This window comes from Podarcis filfolensis (assembly GCF_964270895.1).
Source record: "Podarcis filfolensis genome assembly, chromosome: 1".
NCBI classification, from domain to species: domain Eukaryota; kingdom Metazoa; phylum Chordata; class Lepidosauria; order Squamata; family Lacertidae; genus Podarcis; species Podarcis filfolensis.
The window spans coordinates 132,101,622-132,129,149 of NC_139604.1; the positions used below are offsets into that span (position 1 = coordinate 132,101,622).

Consider the following 27,528-nt stretch of genomic DNA (forward strand, 5'->3'; position numbering starts at 1 on the left):
CAGAGCGTTTGGATTAGGTGGTCATTTGTGTCACTTCTAGCCTGTGTTTTAAGAACTTCTCTAGGGTTTCTCTAGTTGCCTCAGCGGTGCCGCCAAAGCGGGGGGGGGGGGCAGGTAAGCAGAGATGGATAGACTAACGGACAGACAGTTCATATAAAAGGGGGGGGGTTAGCAGGTAGAGATAAAAGAGATTAGAGGGGTGGGGCCAGGGGAAATATGTGTTTAGGAGGGGGTTGTATATACCCAAAAGGGGTATTGGGGTCCAGTTAAGGTGGAAGTTGGGGTTGGGAGTGCGCTCAGAGATAGAGACAGACAAATAGGCTATATGTAAAGGGTGGAGGGAGAAAAAGGAAGAAGAAGAAGGAAAGAAGAAGGGGGGAGACGGAGGGGGGAGAGGGGGGATTAGAGTAAAAGAGAAGAGAGAGAGACAAAAAGAGAGTTGAAAGAGAGAGGAGAGATAGTACAGTAATATCAGCGGTATTAGATTGCAGCAGTAGTTTTAGCTATAGTATGAGGGGGGCAAAGTATGATATGGTGATATGAATGTGTGTATGTGTTTCCTTTAGGGGAAGGGGGGGATGGAGAGAGGGAGGAGGGAGAGAAAAGGAGAGGAGGAGGGGGAAGGGTGGGAAAAGGAAGGAGAAGAAAAGGGAGCGGGAGAGAGGGAGGGTGAGCTGTGGCAATGGTATGGGGGGAAAGTCTTATTTTAAAAGAGGGGGTGGGGGGAAAGGGCTCCCCCTCAAAAACAAACTGACGAACAGGCTAAAAAGGGGGAGTTGATTTTAAAAAATAAAGGGGATAGAAAACAAAATTGGGGATGGAAAGTGAAAGGTGGGATAAAAGGAAAAAATAAGGGGGGTGAAGGGAGAGAGAGAGGAGAGAAAAAAGGGAGAGAAAAATAAACGGGGGGGGGGGAGAGTATCAATAGCAATAGTAGTGATATGGAGGAAATTTTTGTTTTAAAAGAGAGTGGTGGTCGTAGCTGGGGGCCAAAGGTTCCCCCCTCAAGAACAAGCTAACAAATAGAATAGAAAGGGCTTTAAAAAGGGGGGGGGGATTGTGTGTGTGTGTTGTTGTTGTTGTTTTTTTAAAAAAAGAACCTATTTTCCACTAATTATTATTATTATTTTTTGTTTGTAAAAACGTAAGGGCGGCTGCTGCAGCAGTGGCCCCTCTTTTAAAAAGAGAAGTGAGAAAAGTAGGTATATGGGGGGGGGGGAATAAAAAAGAATTTATTTTTTTTTAAAGGGAGAGGGGGAGGAAGGGGTTTAAAAAAGGATTTAAGGGGGGGGGAGGTAGTTTCTTCCTTTCTGCGATCTTTGTCATGCGGCTTTCCTCTGTTTTCCTTGCCGCTGGAGTCGGCTCAGCCACGTGTTTTTCCGGAGCCTTTTTTGCCTTCCCGTGCTCACCTACCTCTCCTCTTCTTTCCCGTAGGCAGAGATGGGGACAGCAGCGGTAAAGTTGGGGCTTCTTTTTCTTTCTTTCTTTCTTTTTCTTCCTCTTTCCCGCCCTTTTCCCCCCTCCCTCTTTGCATTAGCTTCACTGTCCTCCTGGTTTTGGAGCTCCTCTCGGCTGTTGGGGGGGTGGCCGGGTGCCTTTCCGGCTCAATCAAGGTTGTGGGGGGGTGTTTTGGCTCCTTTGATAGACGCCCCGGGCACCCCCAATTCCTCTCCACTGGCAGTGCTGGCAGCAGCAGTCCTGGGAGTCCGGGAGTCGGCCAGACAGAGTCTTTTACTCTGGCTGGCTTCAGGAGCTCTTTTCTGCTGTTGCAGCCGCCATGCTGCCTCGCCGGAAGTCCTCGATCGCCAAAGAATTGATGCTTTTGAATTATGGTGCTGGAGGAGACTCTTGAGAGTCCCATGGACTGCAAGCAGATCAAACCTCTCCATTCTGAAGGAAATCAGCCCTGAGTGCTCACTGGAAGGACAGATACTTTGGCCACCTCATGAGAAGAGAAGACTCCCTGGAAAATACCCTGATGTTGGGAAAGATGGAGGGCGCAAGGAGAAGGGGACGACAGAGGATGAGATGGTTGGAGAGTGTTCTCGAAGCTACCAGCATGAATTTGACCAAACAGTGGGAGGCAGTGGAAGACAGGAGTGCCTGGCGTGCTCTGGTCCATGGGGTCAAGAAGCGTCGGACACAGCTAAACGACTAAACAACAACAACACCTTGTGTTACGGACAGGATCCATTCTGGAGACCCGTCCATAACGTGAAATGCCCCCAACTCAAAGCGCTGCGAAGCCACAGCTGTCAACCTTTCCTTTGTTTTGCGGGAAATTCCCTTATTCCAGTGCCATTTCCTGCTGCTTCCCGCTGCTATCCCGGATTGTTAAGATATCCCGTTGTTATGTACTGAGTTGAATAGGATCCAAACTGCAGCAGTCTGATTGGTCCTAGAACAATAGGATCCAAAAGGCAGCAGTCTGATTGGTCCCAGAACAATAGGATTCAGAATGCAGCAGTCTGATTGGTCCTAGAACAATGCAGCAGTATGATTGGTTGGCAGGAACCACCCAATCATGCTCCAGATAGAAGTGAATCCACAACCTGATTGGCTTACAGTAGAATTCCGGAATTAGCCAATCATGTGCAGCCCATTGTGTAAATAATGTATATAAAGCAGATACTTTGAGGGGACTTTCATTCATTCCTCCTCACCACTATGAGCTGAATAAAGAGCATGAAATCACTTTGCGACTCTGAGTATATTTCACCCGTAGACTGTCCCCAGGACAGGTGAGGCTCCTGATCCCTTATTTTCAAATCTGAAAGTTGACAGCTATGCGCAAAGCATGATTTAAGCGCTTCTGCGCATGCACAAGCGGCGAAACCCAAAAGTAACCTGTTCCGGTACTTCTGAGTTGCCGCGGGACATAAGGCAAAAAGACGCAACATGAAACGGACGCAACACGAAGTATGACTGTATTTGAACAAGTTGTGACAGATGGAGACAGACAAATGTTTCTGTGGAAGAGATCAGGGAGCCATATTTGGAAACTTACATAATATTGTCTTGTAAGCTGGGAGGGGGGGATGTTCTATTTCTGATGAATTATGTTGCATTTGTTTTACGTAGCATAATAATAATAATAATAATAATAATAATAATAATAATAATAATTTTTATTTTTATCCCGCCCTCCCCAGCCGAAGCCAGGCTCAGAGCGGCTAACATCAAATGTATAATACATTAACATAAAATCAGACTATCAATTAAAATAAATCCTCAAATCAGATCAGGATCAGAATAAAATCCAATCGGATGGCAACCCGCAGATTAGGGTTGGGGACCTTAAATGCTCACCAGGCCCAACTGTTTGTGCTGAACTTATATGGACCTGTGAGAAAAATTGGGAAGCCACTTTCATGCAAGTTCTTATGAAAGGGGAGAGGGAGTCAGACTGAACCCCGACCAAATGCCTGGCAGAACAGCTCCGTCTTGCAGGCCCTGCGGAAAGATGTCAAGTCCCGCAGGGCCCTAGTCTCTTGTGGCAGAGCGTTCCACCAGATTGGAGCCGCAGCCGAAAAAGCCCTGGCCCTGGTTGAGGCCAGCCTAACCTCTGTGTGGCCTGGGACCTTCAAGATGTTTTTATTTGAAGACCGTAAGTTCCTCTGTGGGACATACCAGGAGAGGCGGTCCCGTAGGTACGAGGACCTACATATAAATAAAGACATCTAACCTGAACACCAAAGATCTTTTTTGTAGGAAGTTCACCGCTTTGGGCATCTCATTCCACTGGCAATCAGTATGAAACTTTTCATTGATCCCCTGTCCCCAATCTTGAGCATACCTATGTTCATCTGAAATAAACTCCACTGACCCCAGTGCACAATTTAGTTACTTCCTTTCTCGGACACGTGCTTGGAACTGTACCCTTAACCTACCTGGCCAAGCGTTGGCTAAAAGAATGGATATTGTTAGAAAATGGTTATGTATTAGATCTGGAAGGACATGAGATGAAGATGATGGAGTTTATGGAGCTGGCTGATCTCACCGGGAGAATCCGCGACCAGGAAGAAGAGGAACACCAAGAAGATTGGAAGAAATTCAAAGACTATTTGAATAAATATTGTAATATTAAAGATATGTAATCACTTGAAAGAATCAATTAGGTCTAGGATTAAATTGGGATTAAATATATAAATAAGAAAATGTACAAAAAGAAAAGTAAGGAAATTTGATTATGACTGTGATATGGTTTATGAAATAATGATATTGGAAACTGCTATATATAATTACTGAAGAAATTCAGATGGAAGAGATTTGAGGAAACCAAATAATATGTTTATGAAGATGGATTTTAATTAATTAATTGATAGTCAAGTGATGATCAGTTGTATTGTATGTTTCACATTCTTTTTTCTTTTTCTTTCTTTTCTGTTTCATTCTTTTTCTTTTATTATTGTCAACTTTTTCTTTTTCTTTTGTTATGTTTATGTATGAAAAATAATAAATATTATAGGGGGAAAAAGATCTGGAAGGACATGATAATAGATTTGGTTGGCACACGTATTTGTGGTATGAGAAGGTTAAAGTTCATAAAGCCATGAACCATGTTATAAGGTGGGGGCCCACATCTTTAAAGTTGTTAAATATGTTATGCAAAAATGTTTCCTTTTGACTTGACAGCTCAGGAAAGTTACCTAGTTTTAACAATCGTCTAAAATCAACTCCTTTGCCAGTTTCCTCCATTTCAACACTATTTTGGTCTTGGAAAAACCCCCAAGTGTGAGGACATGTATACACATCTCCTAGCCCAGGAAGTGCCCAGAAAGGACAATTGCTGAACTGGTTGTTGGCCAAGGAAAGCCTAATCCCATCACCAGACTTGCCAAGGGGTCCAGACATGCAAAGGATGTTCTATTGTACTTTGGGTGGTGGGACTTCAGAGGTGTTTGCCTATGCTCATCTTATACCTGGGTCTTGCCCTGACATGTCTGCTTATGCTAATCTTCTACCAAGGACTTGTCTGGACATGTCTGCCAAGGTTAAACTAGTGCACCCCCTGTCTAAAAGGTAAAGGGACCATTAGGTCCAGTCATGGACAACTCTGGGGTTGCGGCGCTCATCTCGCTTTATTGGCTGAAGGAGCCGGCGTACAGCTTCCAGGTCATGTGGCCAGCAGGACTAAGCCGCTTCTGGCGAACCAGAGCAGTGCACAGAAATGCCGTTTACCTTCCCGCCGGAGCAGTACCTATTTATCTACTTGCACTTTGACGTGCTTTCGAACTGCTAGGTTGGCAGGAACAGGGACCGAGCAATGGGAGATCACCCCGTCACGGGGATTCGAACCACCGACCTTCTGATTTGCAAGCCCTAGGCTCTGTGGTTTAACCCACAGAGCCACCCGCGTAACCCCTGTCTACCTCTCCCCTTTTGTGACATGTCAGTGATGTAGCAATGATGCCATACGAACTGTATTCTGGGATACGGTGGGAAAGTTTAAAAAGTCCTGGTCACCCCATCCTCAGGGTTCAAAATTCCTCTTTGAACCTGTTGTGCAATAAACTTTGGTCTACAGCTATTTGCTCCGGTTGGTGGCTGGACTCCTTCCTTTATTCCGTAGGGACCCACGGGCTCTGCCCGATGAGCTGGATGACTGAGCAGCCTCGCGCCAAGATTTTTCCGTAACAAAGGAAATTGGCATATGAGTTGTGGCATAAATGTAAAAAGAATTATTAGAACAAAAGATACCGTGGTGGCTTTCTCCACTTGAAGCAAAACCGGTGAAAAAAATAAATATGAGGAATGACTGGGTAACTTATAAAGAATTATTAAAAGAGGTAGGTAAAGATTTAAGATTAAGGCAATATGAAGAAATAAGAGGACTAATAACCGGTTGGCTGCAGTATCACCAGCTTAACGAAGTATTTAAGCTGGATAAAAAGAAAGGTTTTTTATATAAAACCTCCCGATTCGAAAGATAGGTGTTGGAAAATAAAAAGAAATTAATTTCTAAAATGTATAAACTTCTATGGGATTGGCAAACAGAAGATGAGCAGGTCAAATCAGTGAAGGTACACTGGGCGAGGATTTTGGTTATAATATTGAATTAGCAGCGTGGGAGAGATTATGGACTGCAGATCTGAAATTTACAGCATGCTACACTATATGAAAATTATGTACCTTTGGTATTTAACGCCTTGTAAATTAGCTAAATTATAATATATGCTGGAAATGTAAAGAGAAAGAGGGCACCTTTTATCACAAGTGGTGGTCATGTAAAGTGATAAAAGCTTTCTGGGAAATGATACATAATGAGTTGGGGAGGAATGTTGAAAATAACCTTTTCTAATAAACCAGAAGCTTTCGTTTTAGGAATTTTAGGTGCAGAGATCCCAAAAGACCAGGAGAAATTGTTCATGTATGTGACCACAGCTGCCTGAATGATGCTGTCCCGGAGATGGAAAGAAAATTCAGTTCCGACCAGAGAGGAGTGGCAGTTAAAACGAATGAGCTATGCTGAATTGGCAAAACTCACAGGAAGAATCAGGAGCCAGGAAGAATCAAACTTCAGCAAAGAATAGGGGAAAGTATAACATGTAATTGAAAAATTATTGCAAACAACTATACTTATTAGCAGGTTTGACAGAAGACTTGTAGCAAAAATCTGAACCATGGACTGATTAAGGATTTGTAAGAACTGGAGTTAGTGTTAAGATGCAGAATGAAAATGTAAACAAAGATCCGCAAAAGAAGGGAAGGGAAGTCAAAGTGGATATGATATCTGTATTTTGTTTCTTTTTTGCTGTTATGGTATGTAAAACGGAAAGCGTAAAAATATACAGTGGTACCTCTGGTTGCGAATGGGATCTGTTCCGGAGACCCGTTCACAACATGAGCATGTCACAATTCGCCGCTTCTGCGCATGTGCGTAACGTCATTTTGCACATCTGCACATGCGCGAGCGGCGAAACCCGGAAGTAACCCTTTCTGGTACTTCCAGGTCGCCACAGGACGCAACCTGAAAAGATTTAACCTGAAGCAAACGTAACAAGAGGTATGACTGTATTTTTTAAAAAAATAATAATAATACACGGCCAAGTGCAAATGCATTTTTTTTATTTTTAGCATCAAGACGAGCCTGCAGGATCAGGCCAGTGGCCCACCTAGTCCAGCATCCTGTTCTCACAGTGGCCAACCAGATGCCTGTGGGAAACCCGCAATCAGGATTCGAACACAAGAGCCCTCTCTCCTCTTGTGGTTTCCAGCAACTGGTATTCAGAAACACTGCTGCCTCTGACCACAGAAGCAGAGCTAGTAGCCCTTTTCTCCTCCATGAATTTGACCAGTCCTTTTTTAAAGCCATCCTAGTTGGTGGCCATCCCTGCCTCCTTTTGTTGTAAACAAAAATCTGCCCTTTTCCCCATATGGGGTATCCAAGAGCCCATATAGAGTCCTTATGTAGGTTCCCTATTGGTAGGAGAAAATAACAGAGGCCAACTAGAGAATATTGAGAAGCAAAGCAGCTAGTAAGCCTGATCTGTATTGATCTGTTGCAACAGGGTGCTCCCCTCACACGCAGGAAAGGAGGAGGAACCCAGAACAAAGGTGTGCCCGCCCTTATATTGATATTTTAAATTCCCTGCCCTGGAGCTCAAGACCACCCATCCATACTTCATACATACATCACAGAAGGGGTGTAAACCCAAGACCACCCCCCAGATACATCATACCTACATCACAGAAAAGGCGGTCTACAGCAGAAATCTGAGTGCATTGTTTATCTTCTGTCTGGCAGGTTACCTGTTAATGCTCACTTGATTGGATACCCTGGGGAGCCTGGCCAGTCTTTTACAATGACAAATACTTAGTTCCTGAGCCAGGTCACAGGCTCACCCTATTCATACACAGACATACCCTTAAGACAGGATTTGTGAAGGAAAAGACAATGAGGCGGCTTTTCCATTTTCCTTTGACCTTGCAGAGAAAGCATTTGGTCAGTTTGGGAATCAAAAACGGTTTCAGGTCAGAAGTTCCACAGTTTAACTCCACTCTGAGCGAGGACCTGAATCTTCCGACCGTTCAGCAACATTGGGTTACTCACAGCATCACTGTGCCAAAGAAACAGCAACTCACCTCCACGCGCAGCTGTTGCCTTCCAGATGGCTGCTTGCCTCTCCCCCAGTTGCGAATTTGGCAGGTCCCAGTTGCCTGCCTCTGCTAAATATTTGGGGGCCCACGTGGCACCGTCGCCTCCCAAGCAACCTGGGATTCCAGTGGCTTCTCTGCTGGATCCCAATGCATCCCAGTCGAACCAGTCCGATGACTTCATGTTCAGTGCCAGAGTGCTGCCATGTTCCGAAAGGACCCAAAATGTCCCACTGCAAAAGGGGGGAAAAAGCAGCCATTGATCATCAGCGTTTGAGCATCACTGCCCTACAGCAGGGGTCAGCAAACTTTTTCAGCAGGGAGCCGGTCCCCCGTCCCTCAGACCTTGTGGGGGGCCGGACTATATTTTGAAAAAAAAATAAATGAACGAATTCCTATGCCCCACAAACAACCCAGAGATGCATTTTAGATAAAAGCACACATTCTGCTCATGGGAAAACACCAGGCAGGCCCCACAAATAACCCAGAGGTGCATTTTAAATAAAATGTAAAAACACACTGATTCCCGGACCGTCCGAGGGCCGGATTAAGAAGACGATCCGGCCCCCGGGCCTTAGTTTGCCTACCCATGCCCTACAGCAATGCGGGAGGTGCATCTGTTGGCTGTCCTAAATAGAGCCCTTTTTCCACACTCCCCTTAGCAACAGGGGATCCTATAGAATAGAGAGCCAGCCCTCCGAGGCGACCACCCCCCTGAAGCACATCAAATCAGAAGCCGCCTTGAAATCCATGGGGCCTCCTTGGAGGTCAATGCAGGCAGAGCTCAGGGATCCACCTGGAAGCTGCAAGCAAAATAGGACTTGTGCAAAAGTCCCTTTAAACAGCTGGGAGGCGAAGAAGGGGCATTGCAGGGCACTAAAAAAAACCGATTTCTTCTGCTCATCAGGGAAAAGCAGTTGCCTTAGAGCCTTTTTTTCCCCTTTTTGCAAAGTGGTGCAAGCTTCATTGGCTACACAGAGCAACAGCACGCAAAAGAAACTGGGGGAGAAATTAAAGCCAAATAAATAAATATTATTTTTTTCCCCCAATGCATGGCATCTTACGCACACAGGCCTCTTCCTCCCTCTTCCTGCCGATCCAGTAAAAAAGAGGGCGAGAAAAGGCGCAGAGGCGGCTGTGCAAAAACACATAGAGTGGGCTCTGCCAAACGCGAGGCGGGCGGGCGGCGCCAACCTAAGAAAAGCATTCCGGAGGCGGGGCCGCCAGCCAGCCAGCCAGCCAGCGAGGGGCGGGGCTGAAAGGGGAGTGGGCGGGGCTTCTCCCCTTGAGCGACGCGGCCCGGCAGCCAGCGGGCGGGCCTCTGGTGGGCGGAGCTCGGCGGCGGCCAATGGCGAGCGGCGCGTGGCCCGGAGCGAGCGCCTCAAATCGCCGCGGCCGCTCAGCTGATTGTTTCTTTCGCAGCTGGAGCGAGGGAGGGAAGAGTTGGCTGGTTCGGGGAGAGCCGCGCCGGCGCTGCAGGCGGGCGGGCGGGCGGGCGGGAGGTTCACTGGCAGGGCAAATATATTTATATATATATGGATTATTTTTGAAGCTGGATTTGCATGGAGCTGTGAGCCTCTCCGTTGCGGGGTGCAGGGCACCCCTTCCCCCCAGTTTTGCACCCCACCCACCCACGCACCCCTTTGCACAACCCCCGGTTTGCTACTTTGCAGGGCACCCAAGGGTGCCCCGGGGGTGCCATGGTGCTGCGGGGCCCCGATCCCCGCTCCCCGCTGGCCCTGGGACTGAGCACCTTGCACACGCTCCTCTACGCCGGCCTCTTCCTCTTCGCCTACCTGCAGCTCTGGCTGCTCCTCTACTACCGGGAGAAGCGGCTCAGCTACCGCGCCGTCTGCCTCTTCCTCTGCCTGCTCTGGGCGGCGCTGCGCACCGTCCTCTTCTCCTGCTACCTGCAGGGCGCCCTCCTGCCGCCCCACCGCCAGCCCCGGCTGCCTCCGTTCCCCCGCTGGCTGCTCTTCTGCTTCCCCGTCTGCCTCCTCTTCGCCGCCGGCTGCCTCCTCAATCTCTATTTCGCAGAGGTAAGTGCGCTGGGGAGGGAGGGATGGGGGGGCGTCTCTGTGTGTTACAAATAAATATGTTTGTTTGGATTTTTTTGCATGGTGATTTAAAAACAGCAGAACAAAACAAGCGCGCGCGCACCCGGCAGCCCAGGCACGCCCCCCCTTCCTCCTCCTCCTCCTCCTCCGGCTTGTTTGCCTCTTCTTGTTTACCACATTCTGGTGCATCTGCAAAAAAACTTGGGATGGATTTTCCTCCTGGTGTTGGAGAAACCCAAAAGGTTTCCCCCCCCCCCGCAAGCCTTGGCTTGTGTGATGTCTCTTGCAGTTTTTGCAGAGGTTGCAAGCGCACCCGGGCTTGCTGTACAGAGCCCTTGTAGTTCTAGATGTGCATGTAAAATATATGTGCTTTTTTCCCCCTCCCTCTTCTTGCAAACAAGGGGCCAGCGCTTGCAGAGCACCAGCAACAGCCTCCCAGGTTGTCTCAGCTGGGGCAGGGAGCGCTGTCAGCCATTACGTCATCGCTCCGGAGCCTCTTCCCCCCCCCCCCCATTGTTGCTGCATTCCTCCTCTCCCTGTTTTGCCTTCTCTCCTCCTTCAGTGTCAAAGACCTTTGAAAGGATCTGACTATTAACCCTATTCCCATTTTACCTGCTTAGTCCTTTTGATGGCATCTCCACATCATCATCCTAGGAAACTCTATTCTTTTAAAAACTGTAAGCGAGTTTTGCCACTTTCTATAATCCAGAAGATGAAAGGGTCAGAACTGAAATATTTTTGTGGCTGTTTCCCCCCCCCTTCTGCTGGGGTTAATCTCCTACCCCTCCCACCCTGTGTCTTGCTGTTTCCAAACCCCTGCAAACTCCCCAAAACCAAACAACATTCAATTATCTGGCTTCAAGGTTTGGATGTTCAGTTGAGCATATTGCATTGCAACCCCCTTCGTTGTTGAGTTGAGAGTAGGTTACACCAGGTTCTTTGGGGCTTATTTCCAGGCAGGTACCCAGGACCTACATACAGCCTTGAACACAAACCTCCTCCTCTCTCCCGATTTCAGTTTTGGCACCCCTTGTCTGAACAGGATGATGTCCCCCACTCTACAGCAGTTGGCTGAATTTCCTTAAAATTTCCTTTCTTTTGGTGGGTGTGTTTCTTTTGGGTCTCGGACAACACTCCCTCTCTGTGTGCAAAAGTGTCTTGTCACTTAGGATGCGGTGTCAACAATGATTTCATTCTCCCAGGGATGTTCACGTGATAAGCACGAGTGAGAGAGAGGCTGTTATCCTCAGTAAAAAATAAGCACTGACTTCTCAAGGCTTGCTTTTTTGTAAGGCTCTCTCTGGGGTGGCGAATGAGAGTTGATGCGGGAGTAGCAACCTTAAGGCTGCAATCCTCTAGCACTGTTGAGCATAGTGTTGCTCTTCAAATGGGTGTGCATAGGATCGATGGACCGCAAAATACTGTGCCGCACCTTCCGAGGAGAGGGGGTGACATTTGCAGGTGGCATCATCCATAAAAGGTAAAGGGACCATTAGGTCCAGTCGTGGCCGACTCTGGGGTTGCGGCGCTCATCTCGCTTTATTGGCCGAGGGAGCCGACGTACAGCTTCCGGGTCATGTGGCCAGCATGACTAAGCCACTTCTGGTGAACCAGAGCAGCGCATGGAAACGCCATTTACCTTCCCGCCGGAGCGGTACCTATTTATCTACTTGCACTTGCTTTCAAACTGCTAGGTTGGCAGGAGCAGGGACCGAACAATGGGAGCTCACCCCGTTGCGGGGATTCGAACCGCCGACCTTCTGATCGGGAAGCCCTAGGCTCTGTGGTTTAACCCACAGCGCCACCCACGTCCCACGTGCGGCGGTAAAGGCAACAAGCAAAGCTGTGTTCCATGGCAGGACATCTCTGCTCTGATTGGCAGCCAGCAGCTCTCCAAGGTTTCAGATGGGAGCTGCTGCCTGCCCTACCTGGAGTTACCTGGGACATCCTGCGTGCAAGGAAGATGCTCTGACACTGAGCCACAGAGCATGTTGGCATGCAAAGTTATGCACCCATTGGCTGTGCCCTCCTGGAAAGTGCATAGGTCAATTTCCAATGGACTCTGTCCCCCGATGGTTAGTAAGTTGGGGGTTGGGTTCATTTCTGGATTTTCTGCCTCTGGGGGCTCCCCAAAATGTACCGTATTTGACAAGCTTTTTCTCCATGGTGTTCCCCTCAGAATCTAGTGTTAATTAAGGAATCTGGAAGCATGGGGAACCAAGCAGAGCGGCTTGAGACCAATGTGTTTAGAGAAGGACAGAGCTCCTTCTGTCTCACAGTGATCTCCTAGGTGTATCTGCACTCCACATTTTTAAGCTGCATTCAGTTTGTTTGCAGGTCTAAAGATTGAGCTGATATATTATGGGGTGCAGCAGCGAGGCAGGCCTGTTGACTTTAGACTACAGGGTTAACTGATGTAACAGCTCTTTAAAATCAAATCTGCAGATTAGAAGCACTAGTTCTGTAGGAGGGGGCAATGTCTCCCTGATCTGAAGCTTGCAGGGTCCTCTTCTTCAACCAGACTTAAAGGGTGAAGCCAGCTTTCAAAACGGCAGCTTGAGGTGGAATCTGCCGCAATTGCCTCCTCCTGAACTCTATGAGCTATGAATTCACATCTCAAGTTAACTACAGAGCAAGGAGTCTTAACTTCAGTCCCTAGAGATTGATTGTGGGAACTGGTCTAAAAATCTGGCTGCATGGACAGACAGTATCAAAGAGAAAAGGAAGACTTGAGACTGATGATTAACCCCGAGCATATCCTGTGCACACTTACTCAGAAAGGAAGACCATTGCTCAAGCCTGTGCATATTTGCGGAGGGATTTTTGAAGAAGTGCCCTGTCCCCCAAGGAGTTGTTGCCACATAAAATTTCAGGGGTCAGGGATGGGGAGATCAAGCCAATGCAATCCAAATTGCAACTGAGGTGTAACTGGGAACAAAAAAAATGCATGGTTATGTGCCCCCTTCTCTAGAGGTCCAGAGGGCGGCAACACAAGAACAGGGCCTTCTCTGTGGTGGCTCCCTGTCTGTGGAATGCTCTCCCCAGGGAAGTTCGCCTGACACCTTCATCACACACCTTTAGGCGCCAGGCAAAAGCGTTCCTTTTTAACCAGGCCTTTGGTTGATCTTATTGACCTTTTAGAAAGTGGCTTTGTGGGGGAGGGGGTATTGGGTTTGTGCTTTTGGTTTGATTTTATAAGTTGTGGTCTTGTTGTGAACTGCCCTGAGACCTCTGAGTATAGGGAAGTGTATAAGTTGAATTAAATAATACCGTATTGGCCCGAATATAAGCCGCACCCGAATATAAACCACTCCCTTAAAATTCTGCAGGCACTCACACCCGTTCTGTTTTGCCGTATGTCTGTTTCAGCAGCGATATAGTAAAAGCCAGTTTTTGTAAGGTCACGAATTTAAGCCGCGCTTTAACTTTTCATGGTCAGAATTTGAAAAAAAGGTGAGGCTTATATTCAGGCCAATACGGTAATAATAATGATGATAATAATTAATAATCTCACATATTGGGAGCTTGCCCCAGTTCCATGAGCTACAGTTCATGTCATGGAAGGAACAGTGAAGATTTTGCTGGAGAACGGGTCCCTTTTACAGATCTGGAATACTGAGTCAGGAAGCTTTGCGTTGCCCAAGAATGCCAGTTTGTCTTCTGCCAGGGAATGATTAAGCAGAAACCACGACTGCCACCATCTCCTTTGTAGAGAATTCTTTAGCTTGCCCAGAGCACCACAGCTGGGAAGCAGGAACTCGAGTGTGCGCAGAGCAAAACACTTTGCCGTTTGCACAATTCCCCTCCCTGTTTCTCTTCTTCCTTTCCTCGGCAGCTCTGCATTTTTGCATACCCATAAGACGATCCCTGCAGCTTTGTTGTTGTTTAGTCGTGTCCGACTCTTCGTGACCCCCTGGACCAGAGCACACCAGGCACTCCTGTCTTCCACTGCCTCCTGCAGTTTGGTCAAACTCATGCTGGTCGCTTCGAGAACACTGTCCGACCATCTCGTCCTCTATCTTCTCTTCTCACGAGATGGCCAAAATATTGGAGCCTCAACTTCAGGATCTGTCCTTCCAGTGAGCACTCAGGGCTGATTTCCTTCAGAATGGAGAGGTTTGATCTTCTTGCAGTCCATGGACTCTCAAGAGTCTCCTCCAGCACCATAATTCAAAAGCGTCAATTCTTCGGCGATCAGCCTTCTTTATGGTCCAGCTCTCACTTCCATCCATCACTACTGGGAAAACCATAGCTTTTACTATATGGACCTTTGTTGGCAAGGTGATGTCTCTACTTTTTAAGATGCTGTCTAGGTCCCTGCAGCTAGATGAGGCCAAAGGCCTTTCTCCTTCAGCAGTCCATTCTCATGGTGTCCCACCTTTCGGTAGTTCCCTTTTCAAATATTCAGTATTTCGGCTTTCTTTGCTTTCAGGCATTATTATTTTTTTGCTCTCATGTGCGTGCAGCACTGTGTGTGCATATGTGCCTGTACCAGTCTGCGAAATGTTATTACACAAACCTACGGTGCCGCCGCACTTGGGATACTGCGTGCCGTTCTGGTCAGCTCACTGCAGAAAGGATATTGCACAGCTGAAAAACGCTCAGGAAACAACAGCAAAAATCACAGAGATGGAGCAACTCTCCAAAGATGAAAAGTTTCAACATTTGGGCAGTGCCATAGCGGGGGGGTTAAAGAACCTTTTAATGAGGGTGAAAGAGGAGAGCGCAAAATATGGTCTGAAGCTCAACATAAAAAAACCCGAAGATCATGGCCACTGGGCCCATCACATCCTGGCAAACAGAAGGGGAAGAAATGGAGGCAGTGAGAGATTTTACTTTCTTGGGCTCCATGATCACTGCAGATTGTGACAGCAACCACGAAATTAAAAGACACCTGCTTCTTGGGAGAAAAGCAATGACAAACCTAGACAGCATCTTAAAAAGCAGAGACATCACCTTGCCAACAAAGGTCCGTATAGTTCAAACTATGGTTTTCCCAGTAGTGATGTATGGAAGTGAGAGCTGGACCATAAAGAAGGGTGATCGCCGAAGAATGGATGCTTTTGAATTCTGGTGCTGGAGGAGACTCTTGAGAGTCCCCTGGACTGCAAGAAGATCAAACCTATCCATTCTGAAGGAAATCAGCCCCGAGTGCTCACTGGAAGGACAGATCCTGAAGCTGAGACTCCAATACTTTGGCCACCTCCTAAGAAGAGAAGACTCCCTGGAAAAGACCCTGATGTTGGGAAAGATGGAGGGCACAAGGAGAAGGGGACGACAGAGGACGAGATGGTTGGATAGTGTTCTTGAAGCTACCAGCATGAGTTTGACCAAACTGTGGGAGGCAGTGGAAGACAGGAGTACCTGGCGTGCTCTGGTCCAGGGGGTCACGAAGAGTCAGACATGACTAAATGACTAAACAACAATAGCTTGGGGGGGGGGAGTGGGATTTGCCAGGGGTTTTTGCCCCAGGTGAAGCCCCACAGAGACGCCATTGAGGCTCCCAGCCTCTGTGTGTGTACACAAATGCGCTTGGGGTGTGTGGCAAACTGGATCTTTGACTCGGGTGAAATAAAGCCTAGTTTCGCCCCTGATTTTGGGCTTTTTAGCTTAGCGAGAAGGTGAGCGAGGTGGGGCATGACAGAACTGTAAAATTAAGCATGGAGGAAGTGGTTAGAGAGAATAATTTTATTTCTCTCTTAATACTAGAACTCAGAGCCAGCCAGTGGAACTGAATGCCAGAAGATTCAGGGCAGACAATAGAAAGGGCTGCTGTCCTTCATGCTTGGTTCAACTCTGAATTTTACCAAACTGGCCAACAGCTTGGCTTCAAAAAGATTGGAGAAATTCATGGAGGTTTGGGCTCTCTGTCTCTACCAGCACCAGTCCTGGTTTCAGGGTTCTCAACATACCGTATTTTTCGCCCCATAGGATGCACCGCCCCATAGGACGCACCTAGTTTTTTGGGGGGGGGGAATAAAGGGGAAAAAAATTATTTCCCCCCCAGGCGCGGGGGCTGGCGCGGGGGAAGCCTGAGCTTCCCCCGACCCCAGCCCCCAGAACAGGCTGCCGCCCCAAGCCTTGCGCGCCCGGCAGGACCTTCTGCAGGGCGCGCGAGGCTTGCCGACATCTGCCCGAAGCACGGGCGGGCTCCGCAGCTCGCCCCCTGCTTCGGGCTGCAGGCTGCCACCCCAAGCCTCGCGCGGCCGGCGGGACCTCCCGCCGGGCACGCGAGGCTTGCGGATAGCTTCCTGAAGCCTGGAGAGCGAGAGGGGTCGGTGCGCACCGACTCCTCTCGCTCTCCAGGCTTCAGCGAAAGCCTGCATTCGCCCCATAGGACGCACACAGATTTCCCCTTCAATTTTGGAGGGGAAAAAGTGCGTCCTATGGGGCGAAAAATACGGTAGGTATCTGGTTGGTGACTGTGAGAATAATAATAATAAATTTTTATTTATACCCCGCCCTTCCCGGTTCAGAAAACCAGGCTCAGGGCGGCTAATAACAAATTTAAAACACTTAATTGATGCAACAAAAAACAGCATAAAATACAGTATAAAATGTGAATAACAATAAATTCAGAATTCAAAAATCAATTTGGGGGGGGAAATCCATCCAATAAACATTTGATGATCCCCAGGGCTAGCTGGCTAAATTAGTCCTATTTGGGCCAGCGAGGAGACCAGGGGAGAATTAGCTGTGGGATCCCAGAGCGGGTGATCTTCATAAAAGGGGAGGGGGAGGGAAGGAAGGGGAGTAAAAGATCAGACTAAGTTCAAATTGAAAGCCAGGCGGAATAGCTCTGTCTTACAGGCCCTGCGGAAGGAAGTTAAATCCTGCAGGGACCTGGTCTCATGGGACAGAGCATTCCACCAAGTTGGAGCCATCACTGAGAAGGCCCTGGCCCTGGTGGAGGATAATCTGACTTCCTTAGGGCCGGGGACCTCTAAACTATGATTATTCAGGGACCTTAAGGTCCTCTGCGGGGCAGACCAGGAGAGGCGGTCCCGTAAATACGAGGGCCCTAAGCTACAAGAAGATGGATGGGATAGATGGGACTTTGTTCTCGTCCAGAAGTCTCTTACATTCATTAAGGAGGAAAAGGGAACGTGTTTCTGGCCTTGTTTCCCTGAGTGAAGGCTGTGTTGTGGATTTACGGAGGATTTAAGGAGGATCAGAAACCTACATTGCAAGGGGTTCGGCTGGATGAACCTGGGGGTCCCTTCCAACTCTGCAAATCTATGAAACAAAGTGCCTGCCCTGAAACTTCTGCAGGCACAAACCGTATGCAAAGCGGGCTTGCTTTAGTTTTTAGTTTTTATATTGAGTTTATTTACAGCACGTACACACACACACTTGTCAAGCTAAACATAAAAATAATAGTACAGAATCAAATGAAAAACAAAACACCACAAAACACCAAACAAGAAAATGCAAATAAAACATGATAACGTACGAAAACTTAAACAAAACAAATAATCAATAATATAAATATATACCGTATTTCAGGTCTTCTTTTCTTCTAATAATTGACTTCCTTCATCCTCAACACCGGCTTGCTTATCATCGTCTTCTTTGGTGATCACTCGTAGCTAAGATTGTCTTCCATAAACATGCTTTTAACAATGAGTCCATAAGTGACAGTGGAGGCCAATTCTGGATCCACACATCCTTCCACAGTGGGGACATTGGTTTCCAGGCGGGAGTTGAACATGGTGAGGGTTTGCCAAGCGTGCCTTCTTATTGTTTTATTGTTGACTTCTGCCTGACTCTGGCTCCTGACAAAATAAGGGCTCTTTTGCTCGAATCCCGCTTGCTGGTTTCCCACAGGCAACTGGTCGGCCACTGTGATAATGGGATGCTGGGCTGGAGGGGCCAGTGGCATGTTATGTACTGAAGTTCTCACCCTGGGCCAGCAGGGGGATACTGTACACAGTTTTCACTCAGGTCCACATATGCAAATAAGGGATTGAAAGTGACGTTCAGTGATTGGATAGTTACAGAAAGTGGTTACTGTTGTGTTGTAGTGGAGCTCTATATAAGCAGGCTGGCTGAACCCTTCAGTTCAGTTCTGTTCTGGCCTGTGAATAAACAAGAGCTGTCTGAAGAATCGCTGTGTCGTCTGATATGTGCACCCACAACTTAACACAGCAGGCGGTTCGTATGTCCTTAACTCGCACTACTCAAACCTAGACGTGACCAGAAACACAGCTAGGCTCCAAAATTCAAATTTCTCCAGATCGAAGCAGCAGCTGAAGCTGTCAGTGTGGATGCTGGAACACTGGGGCAAAGTGCTCACTAGGACTCATACCTAGCAGAAAATTCAAAAGAAAACAGCTCCTGGTTTCCTCGTGTGTCATGGGGATAAGTTGTTCTTCTTTGGCGATCACTTGTAGCCAAATAAGATTGTCTTCCATAAACACAGTTTTAACAGTCAGTCCATAAGTGACTGTGGAGGCCAATTCTGGATCCACACGTCCCTCCACATTGGTGGGACATAGGTTTCTGGGCAGGAGTTGATCACGGTGTGAATTTGCCAAGTGTGCCTTCCTCCTAGCATGTTTCTCCCTTGCGTCCTGAGTTCGAGTGTCTGCAAAGCCCAGGACACCTTTGGTAAAGGCTGTTCTCCAACTGGAGTGCTTGCAGGCCAGTGTTTCCCATTTGTTGGTGTTTATACTACATTTTTTTAGATTTGCCTTGAGAGAGTCTTTAAACCTCTTTTGTTCACCACCAGCATTACGCTTTCCATTTTTAAGTTCAGAATAGAGTAGTTGCTTTGGAAGATGATCATCAGGCATCCACACAACATGACAAGTCCAACGAAGTTGATGTTGAAGGATCATTGGTACATCGTCACGAATGCACGATGTAAAGGATACCTGGAGGGAGCCCTATGATGGAATAGGGGAAAACCTCACCCAAACCCACGTTTTCTCTCTTTCTGAACAGGTGATCTTCAAAGTGAAGTGTGCCGCCGAATTCAACAAATACAAGTGAGTCTAACCTTCGGGGTGGTGCCTTGTAATAAATTAGTTATGTAAAGGTAAAGGGACCCTTGACCATTAGGTCCAGTCGCGGACGACTCTGGGGTTGCGCCGCTCATCTCGCTTTATTGGCCGAGGGAGCCGGCGTACAGCTTCCGGGTCCTGTGGCCAGCATGACTAAGCCGTTTCTAGCGAACCAGAGCAGCGCACGGAAACGCCGTTTACCTTCCCGCCAGAGCGGTACCTATTTATCTACTTGCACTTTGAGGTGCTTTCGAATTGCTAGGTTGGCAGGAGCAGGGACCGAACAACGGGAGCTCACCCTGTCGCGGGGATTCGAACCACCGACCTTCTGATCGGCAAGTACTAGGCTCTGTGGTTTAACCCACAGCGCCACCCGTGTCCCAATAAATTAGTTACCGCAGGTTTTAATCGCAGGTTAAAATTTGCCGCTGATGAATCAACGTGGCTTGATAAATGCACAAAGGCACCCGAAGGGTCTGCAGCGGTGTCTGAGCTGCTCAGCCTTCTTGGCATAAAATTCCGGCTCATGTGGCCAGCATGACTAAGCCGTTTCTAGCGAACCAGAGCAGCGCACGGAAACGCCGCTTACCTTCCCGCCGGAGCGGTACCTATTTATCTACTTGCACTTTGACGTGCTTTTGAACTGCTAGGTTGGCAGGAGCAGGGACTGAGCAACGGGAGCTCACCCCGTCGCGGGGATTCGAATTGCCGACCTTTCGATCTGCAAACCCTAGGTTCTGTGGTTTAACCCACAGCGCCACCCACGTCCCACCAACTAATTCATAGGAATTCAACTAATTTTATGCACTAGCGAAGTGGGCATTCCTCCCTCTTAACTTTTCCGCACGTGCAAACTGCACCATCCCCAAATCTGCTCCGGAGCATTGGGGAAGCCCCCAGAAAAAAAAATTAGGGGTTAATGTAAGGAGAAGGGACTGTATTGCCAATTTATGGAGGCCCTTTATTCTAACAAGACAGAGCTATTCCGCCTGGCCTTCAATTTGAATTAGCCTGATCCTCTATTCCCTTTTCCCCTTTCCTCTTCTATGAAGAAACCCTTTCTGGGACCCCACATTTAAATTCTTCCCTGGTCTCCTTGCTGGCCCTAATAGGACCAACTTGGCCAGTTAGCCCTGGTGATCATTCAGTGTCTACGGACTGGGATTTCCACCCCCACCCCACCCCCAAAATGACCCCTGAATTTTATTGATATTGATGCTGCATTTTATGTTGTGTTTTATGCTGTTTTTAAGTCACATTTTAATCAGTGTTTTATATTTGCTGTTAGCTGCCCTGAGCCCGGTTTTTAAACCGGGAAGGGCAGGGTATAAATAAAAAATTATTTATTATAATAGTTCGGATTGCTGGTATTCAAGGGGTTGGACAAGGGGTTTGAGGTTTGAGAAGACATCTGATAAACCAAAAGTATATGAAGGAGAGATCTCAAATGGCCCTTTTTTAAAAAAAATACATGGGGTTATTTTATTTCTTATACAAATAAAGAGGCACATAGTTACTCAGTGCCACCAGTATGTACAAACGTCCAGTTCATTTGAGACTATATAGCACCTTTATTCTCAATCATGGAACTCACTGGTGGGCAATACTTTTATAAATCTTAATTGTTTGTAAATGGGATATTTGTATGGGTTAATACTTTATTATCCCTTTGGAGCTGCATGGTATCTTTGACCTTCCAGCCTGCAAATGCTTTTATGGTTTAAATCTTTGATTCTTTGTTTTCTGTCTGTTTACACTTGTTGTTGCTAACAAATCAATAAAAAAAATAATAAGAGTTAAAATTAAAAGAAACAGAGTGGATTTAGGGAGAGAAAGAGAGAATATTCTGTAGCGCAAGGATAAATCCTTCTGCTGATAGGCCATTCACCTTATTGCTATGCTGAATACAACCCACAGGTTTTGAGAGCGCTTTATCTTCTGTAATACCGATGGATCTTGAACTTGTTTGGCTTTTAACGCTCTGTACTTGAACAGATTTCTTTCCCCACTTGGCTTCCATCTCGCCCCACTGGGGTCCTCTCTGCCCCCTTTCCTTCCCCTTTGTCTCCTGCAGCTAATGCCTTACTGCGCCTTAAGGCAGGAATAGCCAACATGGTGCTTCTAGGTATCGTTATAATAATATAAATATAAATATTATAAATATAAATATAAATAAATATAATAAACATAAATTAAAAAAATATTTACATCCTGCCCATCTGACTGGGTTTCCCCAGCCACTCTGGGTGGCTTACAGCGTATATAAAAACATAATAAAACATTAAACATAAAAAACCAGAACATCTATTAAAATTTATCAGATTTTGAAATGCAGAAACAAAGAAAATCATCAAACCATTAATTCTAGCATGTGGGGGGCACCTAAATTGTATAATTTGGCATCTCAATGATTGCTATTATTAATTGCATTATAATTGGCATTGTTATAGTTAGGCTATTGGATTGTTGTAATTGAAAACTAAAAAAAAATCTTATCAAAATAAAAAACAAACTGCAATCTCTTATACAGACCATAAATAAACCAATAGAAACCAAGAATAAGAATAAACAGTTTACATCTATACCCAAATTAAAATAACATCCAACTAAACATTTAACCAACCCCACCCCGGCGAAAACAAAACCGAGGAACCAAAATTGAAACATTTTAGCCAGTTGCCCCAAACCAAGAGTTGTTAAATGGGATTACGACTCCCAGTGCTGGATTTACGTATGAGCTAAACAAGCTATAGTTTAGAGCCCCACTCTCTTGGGGGCCCCCAAAAAAATTTAAAGAAAGAAAACCTGGCTGTACATTTCCAAAATATAAGATAAAAAACAAATGAAATAAAACCTACATACAGCAACAGTGTTTTGTGTTGTGTAGGCTTCTATGATGTAAGAAGCTATGGACCTCGCCTGCTAGCCTGCTCCCTAAAATATCACTGGTTTGCTCCTTTCTATATATAGGGTGCCTACATTCTGCATGGACTGGTTGCATGGCTTGAGATACCTATCAGGTCCATAAATTACCATATAGCATATATTCAACACGAAAACCAGCGACAATTTGTTGTTGACAAAGGACAGCTGGACATATAAAGGGCCCTGTTACCTTCAGTAGCTAAGGGCCTCATCAAACCTAAATCCGGCCCTGGCTATGTCCCGTTCCTCCCAGGAAGCATCAATTAAGACAGCAGCTGGGGTCCGATGACCAGAAGGCCTCCACGTTGGGACACGGATGGGATAACCTTCTGTTTCTGTTTCCAGGGCCACCCTATACGTGGGTGCCGTCCTCACCAGCCTCCTCTTCGTCTTTGTGAATTTGACGTGCGCGTTGCTGGCGCATGGCGACCTCCCTGAGGACCAGCTGCGGTGGGCGGTTTTCACCCGGGCTCTGATCAACGACAGCCTCTTCATTCTCTGCGCCGTCCTGCTCGCCTGTTTCATGTGCAAGCTGTCCAAAATGTCTTCGGCCAACGCTTACCTTGAGTCCAAGGTAAGGGAGGTGGGTTGGTGGGTTGGCTTGTTGTTGCTCTTGCTGTTGTTGTTGTTTTTCCTCGCCTTAAAGTCTCCCATTTCCAAGGAGTGACGTTGAGTGGCTGGTCTCCGCGAAGTTAGGGTGTGGTTGTTAAAGTGGAAAATTGAATTATCCCTGAATTTATTTATTTTTTTAAGAAATATTTATTAAGATTTTACAAAAAACAGATATACAAAAACACATAATAAAAAAAACAAGAAAAAAGTAAGAGTAAACACACACACACAAAAATACAAAAAATTAAAAACAATTCTTTTTCATAATTTAAAACTCATTTGCTTGTTTCTTTGACTTCCTCACACCTCCCCTTCTTGTATTCCCATTTAAATAATCAAATCAGCAAATCCTTACCCTCTTTCATTTATCTTATCTCTATAACTTAACATTTTATAACTCAGTATTTTCATCCATTATCAATTCATTTTTGCATATTCTTATTAACTTTGTTACTAATACCACTTATTTCCAATCCAACACCATTTTAGTTATTTATTTTTTTACCTAATTATGCCCTTGTTCCATATTCTTAAAGCATTACAGCTGGAAACCACTTAATTTCTATCCAACATCATTCTAACATTCATTAATTTTGCAATATTTCTGTAGAGAGTCTTTAAATTTCTTCCAATCTTCTTCCACCGCCTCGAATTATCCCTGAATTTTGGAATCTGCCACACACCAGGGTGTAGAGGCAAGGCCAGCTTTAACGCTGAAGTGCTCATTTTCTTTGTGTACAGTGGTACAGCCAGATGGGTGGGGTATAAATAATAAATTATTATTATTATTATTATTATTATTATTATTATTATTATTATTATTAAACATGAGTCTGACCAAACTGCGGGAGGCAGTGGAAGACAGGAGTGCCTGGCGTGCTCTGGTCCAGGGGGTCACGAAGAGTCGGACACGACTAAACGACTAAACAACAACAACAACATTATTGTTTATTATTACCTTGGTTCTCAAACTTAATCCGTTCCGGAAGTCCGTTCCAAAACCAAAGCGTTCCAAAACCAATGCACGATTTCTCATAGAGAGCAATGCAAAACGGATTAATCCGTTCCAGACTTTTAAAAATGACCCCTAAAACAGCAATTTAACATGAATTTTACAGCTGTCCATGGAGGCGCAGGTTAATTCTGTGCCCAGGGCAGCTGTTCATCAGCTTCATTTGCTATGCAGGCTGAGACCCTACCTGTCCGCAGACTGTCTCGACAGAGTGGTGCATGCTCTAGTTATCTCCCGCTTGGACTACTGCAATGCGCTCTACGTGGGGCTACCTTTGAAGGTGACCCGGATACTGCAACTAATCCAGAATGCGGCAGCTAGACTGGTGACTGGGAGCGGCTGCCGAGACCACATAACACCAGTCCTGAAAGACCTACATTCGCTCCCAGTACGTTTCCGAGCACAATTCAAAGTGTTGGTGCTGACCTTTAAAGCCCTAAAGGGCCTCAGTCCAGTACACCTGAAGGAGCGTCTCCACCCCCATCGTTCAGCCCGGACACTGAGATCCAGCTCTGAGGGCCTTCTGGTGGTTCCCTTGCTGCGAGAAGCCAAGTTACAGGGAACCAGGCAAAGGGCCTTCTCAGTAGTGGCACCTGCCCTGTGGAACGCCCTTCCATCAAATGTCAAAGAAATAAACAACTTTCTGATGTTTAGAAGACATCTGAAGGCAGCCCTGTTTAGGGACATTTTAATGACCGACCGATGTTTTAATGTTCTTTTAATCTTTTGTTGGAAGCCGCCCAGAGTGGCTGGGGAAACCCAGCCAGATGGGCGGGGTACAAATAATAAATTATTATAATAATAATTATTATTGAGTCTGACAGCAGAGCAAGAGCCACTTTCATTTCCCTACCCATCCACAACTCTTTTTATGGACACTGCCTGCCTCTGTGACTCTTTCCCTTTCATGCCTCTGTGGAATGTTGGTGACCTTCCGTGACCCTGCAGCCCATTTCTCAAGTTCCAACACGTATCTGGTTTTGGAAGAGCAGGCTGCCCGTACGGAATCGGCAAAAACACACACCAAAGTAGCCCTGAATAAATTTGCATCAATTAGCATAGATTATTCATGGAGCACAGTCCGTTGTGCACGGAGCTTTACGGGCTTAACCGAAGCAAGAACAGACAGGTCTCTACCCTGGGCGACGATCTCTAAGGACATGGCGTCTCGGCTCCCCCCCCCCCCCTCGCTCCATGCCTGAACCGGTTGCTTTTATCTCGTGTCTGAAAATACCGTATTTTGCGGTCTATAAGATGCACCAGACCATAAGATGCACCTAGTTTTTGGAGGAGGAAAACAAGAAAAAAAATATTCTGAATCTCAGAAGCTAGAACAACAAGAGGGATCGCTGCGCAGTGAAAGCAGCGATCCCTCTTGCTGTTCTGGCTTCTGGGATAGCTGCACAGCCTGCATTCACTCCATAATACACATACACATTTCCCCTTACTTTTTAGGAGGGAAAAAGTGAGTCTTATAGAGCAAAAAATACGATAAGTGTCTGGGCCAAATAATAAAATAGTAAGAGCATCCTCTCCATCTTCGAGGCTGGTAGAGTAAGAGATTCCTTCTCTGTCGCATCTGATTCTTTGTGAACTTGGCATGTTCAAATATTTAAAAGCTGTTTTTCTTAAAAGAAAGAAAGATGAACAGCTCTTCCGGTTCAGTTCTCTCGTGAACAATTTACCCAGCGTAAAAACAACCACTTAAGAAGAAAGATCTGAGCACCAACTTGCTGTATTTTTAATGCCCTCTTTCAGTGTATATGTGTTTTTCTTTTTTAAAAAAAACTAGGGCACATCTGTCTGCCAAGCCTTGCTTGTGGGATCTGTCGTCGTCCTCCTGTACTCCTCGAGGGCTTTCTATAACCTGGTGGCGGTGGCGATCTCGCCGGACCACGTGCCCAGCCCATTCAACTATGGCTGGGATAACCTTTCGGATAAGGTCAGTGGGCTTGATCCAGGTGTTTCCGAATTTCCATATAAGAACAGAAGAAGAGTCAGTGGCCCGTCTAGTCCAGAAATCCTGTCTTGGCTGAGCAGATACCTGTGGGAAACCCCCAGTCAGGATTCGAACACAAGACCCGCTCTGCCCCAAGGTTGTTTCCTGCAACTGGTATTCAGAAGCTTTGCTACCTCCAACTGTAGGGGCAGAGCACAGCCTTCGTGGTTAGCAACCCTCGATAGCCCTCTTCTCCTCCATGAATTTGTCCAATCCTCTTTTAAAACCCATCAGTACGTTTCCGAGCACAATTCAAAGTGTTGGTGCTGACCTTGAAAGCCCTAAACGGCCTCAGCCCAGTATCCCTGAAGGAGCATCTCCACCCCCATCGTTCTGCCCGGACACGGAGGTCCAGCTCCAAGAGCCCTCTAGCAGTTCCCTCCCTGCGAGAAGCCAAGTTATAGGGAACCAGGCAGAGGGCCTTCTCGGTGGTGGCACCCACCCTGTGGAACGCCCTCTCACCAGATGTCAAAGAGAAAAACAACTACCAGACTTTTAGAAGACATCTGAAGGCAGCCCTGTTTAGGGAAGCTTTTAATGTTTAATAGATGGTTGTATTTTAATATTCTGTTGGAAGCTGCCCAGAGTGGCTGGGGAAACCCAGCCAAATGGACGGGGTATAAATAATAAATTATTATTATTATTATTATTATTATTATTATTATTATTATTATTTATTTATCATCTAAGGTGGTGGCCGTCACGGCCTCCTGTGGCAATGAGTTCCATAGTTTAACTGTGCACCATGTTGAAAAGTACCTTCTCTCTTATCGTTCCTGAATCTTCTAAATAAGAGGTGTCCCGCAATGGAAGTCTGTACTCGTAGGACAGTCATCAAGGACAGTCCCAGACACAGCGTAGCCCATGAGTAGGCAAATCTAAGGCCTGGGGGCCGGATCCAGCCCAATCGCCTTCTAAATCCGGCCCCCGGACGGTCCAGTAATCAGCGTGTTTTCACATGAGTCCTTTTATTCATAAAATGCACCTCTGGGTTATTTGTGGGGCCTGCCTGGTGTTTTTACAGGAGTAGAATCTGTGCTTTTATTTAAAATGCACCTCTGGGTTATTTGTGGGGCATAGGAATTCGTTCATTTATCCCCCCCAAAGATATAGTCAGAGGGACAGTGGACCAGCCCCCTGCTGAAAAAGTATGCCGACCCCTGGCCACTGTAACCTATCTCCTTGAGTGCTGGACTTGAATCCATGTCCTGTTCCCGCAGGTTCGAGGCGAAGAAGCCGGAAGCGAAGAATACGTGGTTTTTGGGGTCGTCTTGTTCCTCTGGGAATTTGTCCCTACAACATTCCTGGTTCTCTTCTTCCGGGCTCAGAGGATCGCACAGAACCTGGTACGATCACGCAGGGTTTGCGCGGATCAGCTCCTGTTCCCAGTTAAAAACAGAGCGTGCCCCTCAAACTGTGAAGACTGCTTCGAAAGGAAATGATTATTTTTTAAAAAAGATTTTGTTGAAGCAAATAAAAATGTTAGAGCGGAAATAATGGAAGTGGCAAGAAGCAGCACAGTATATCCAAGAGGCGCTTAATATTTGTTTGGTGGGGTATTGAAGACCATGAGGAAAACAAAATTTCACCACTGAGAGGGAGTTGTGTGTGTTCGTATTTGTTGTGCGTAAGATAAAATACCTCCAAAATAGGATTTTGGCGGGGTTGTGGGTGTGCTACATTTCTTTCTTTTCTTTCAATTTTTTTATTTTCAATGCAAAACGACAACAAAAATTGCAAACATTGAATCCAAAATAAAACAGTACAAACAAGAAAAAAAAGAGAAAAAAAGAATACAAAAAAATAAAAACACAAAAAACA

General features: G+C 46.4%; 2 protein-coding genes across 4 annotated transcripts in view; one reads left to right on the plus strand and one right to left on the minus strand.

Moving 5' to 3' along the window:
• Positions 1-10,023, minus strand: part of TXNDC16 (thioredoxin domain containing 16) — a 53,237-nt gene extending 43,214 nt beyond the window's left edge. The window contains exons 1-2 of one of the 2 annotated variants that reach the window (XM_083612603.1): positions 9,894-10,023; positions 8,086-8,330 (exon numbers count right to left, since the gene is read on the minus strand). The gene's annotated coding sequence lies outside the window, so the exon portion shown is untranslated. Of the gene's footprint in view, positions 1-8,085; positions 8,331-9,165; positions 9,271-9,893 lie in introns of those variants that run through there. The other variant, XM_083612602.1, reaches the window with a different exon arrangement.
• GPR137C (G protein-coupled receptor 137C) overlaps positions 9,512-27,528 on the plus strand; it is a 30,330-nt gene continuing 12,313 nt past the window's right edge. For both annotated transcript variants that reach the window (XR_014549165.1, XM_083618557.1), the window contains exons 1-5: positions 9,512-10,136; positions 19,101-19,144; positions 22,430-22,658; positions 25,501-25,650; positions 26,928-27,053. Coding sequence is in view for 1 of the 2 variants with exons in the window: in XM_083618557.1 (XP_083474683.1) it covers positions 9,798-10,136; positions 19,101-19,144; positions 22,430-22,658; positions 25,501-25,650; positions 26,928-27,053 (888 nt within the window). In the remaining variant the exon portion in view is untranslated. The remainder of the gene's footprint in view (positions 10,137-19,100; positions 19,145-22,429; positions 22,659-25,500; positions 25,651-26,927; positions 27,054-27,528) is intronic.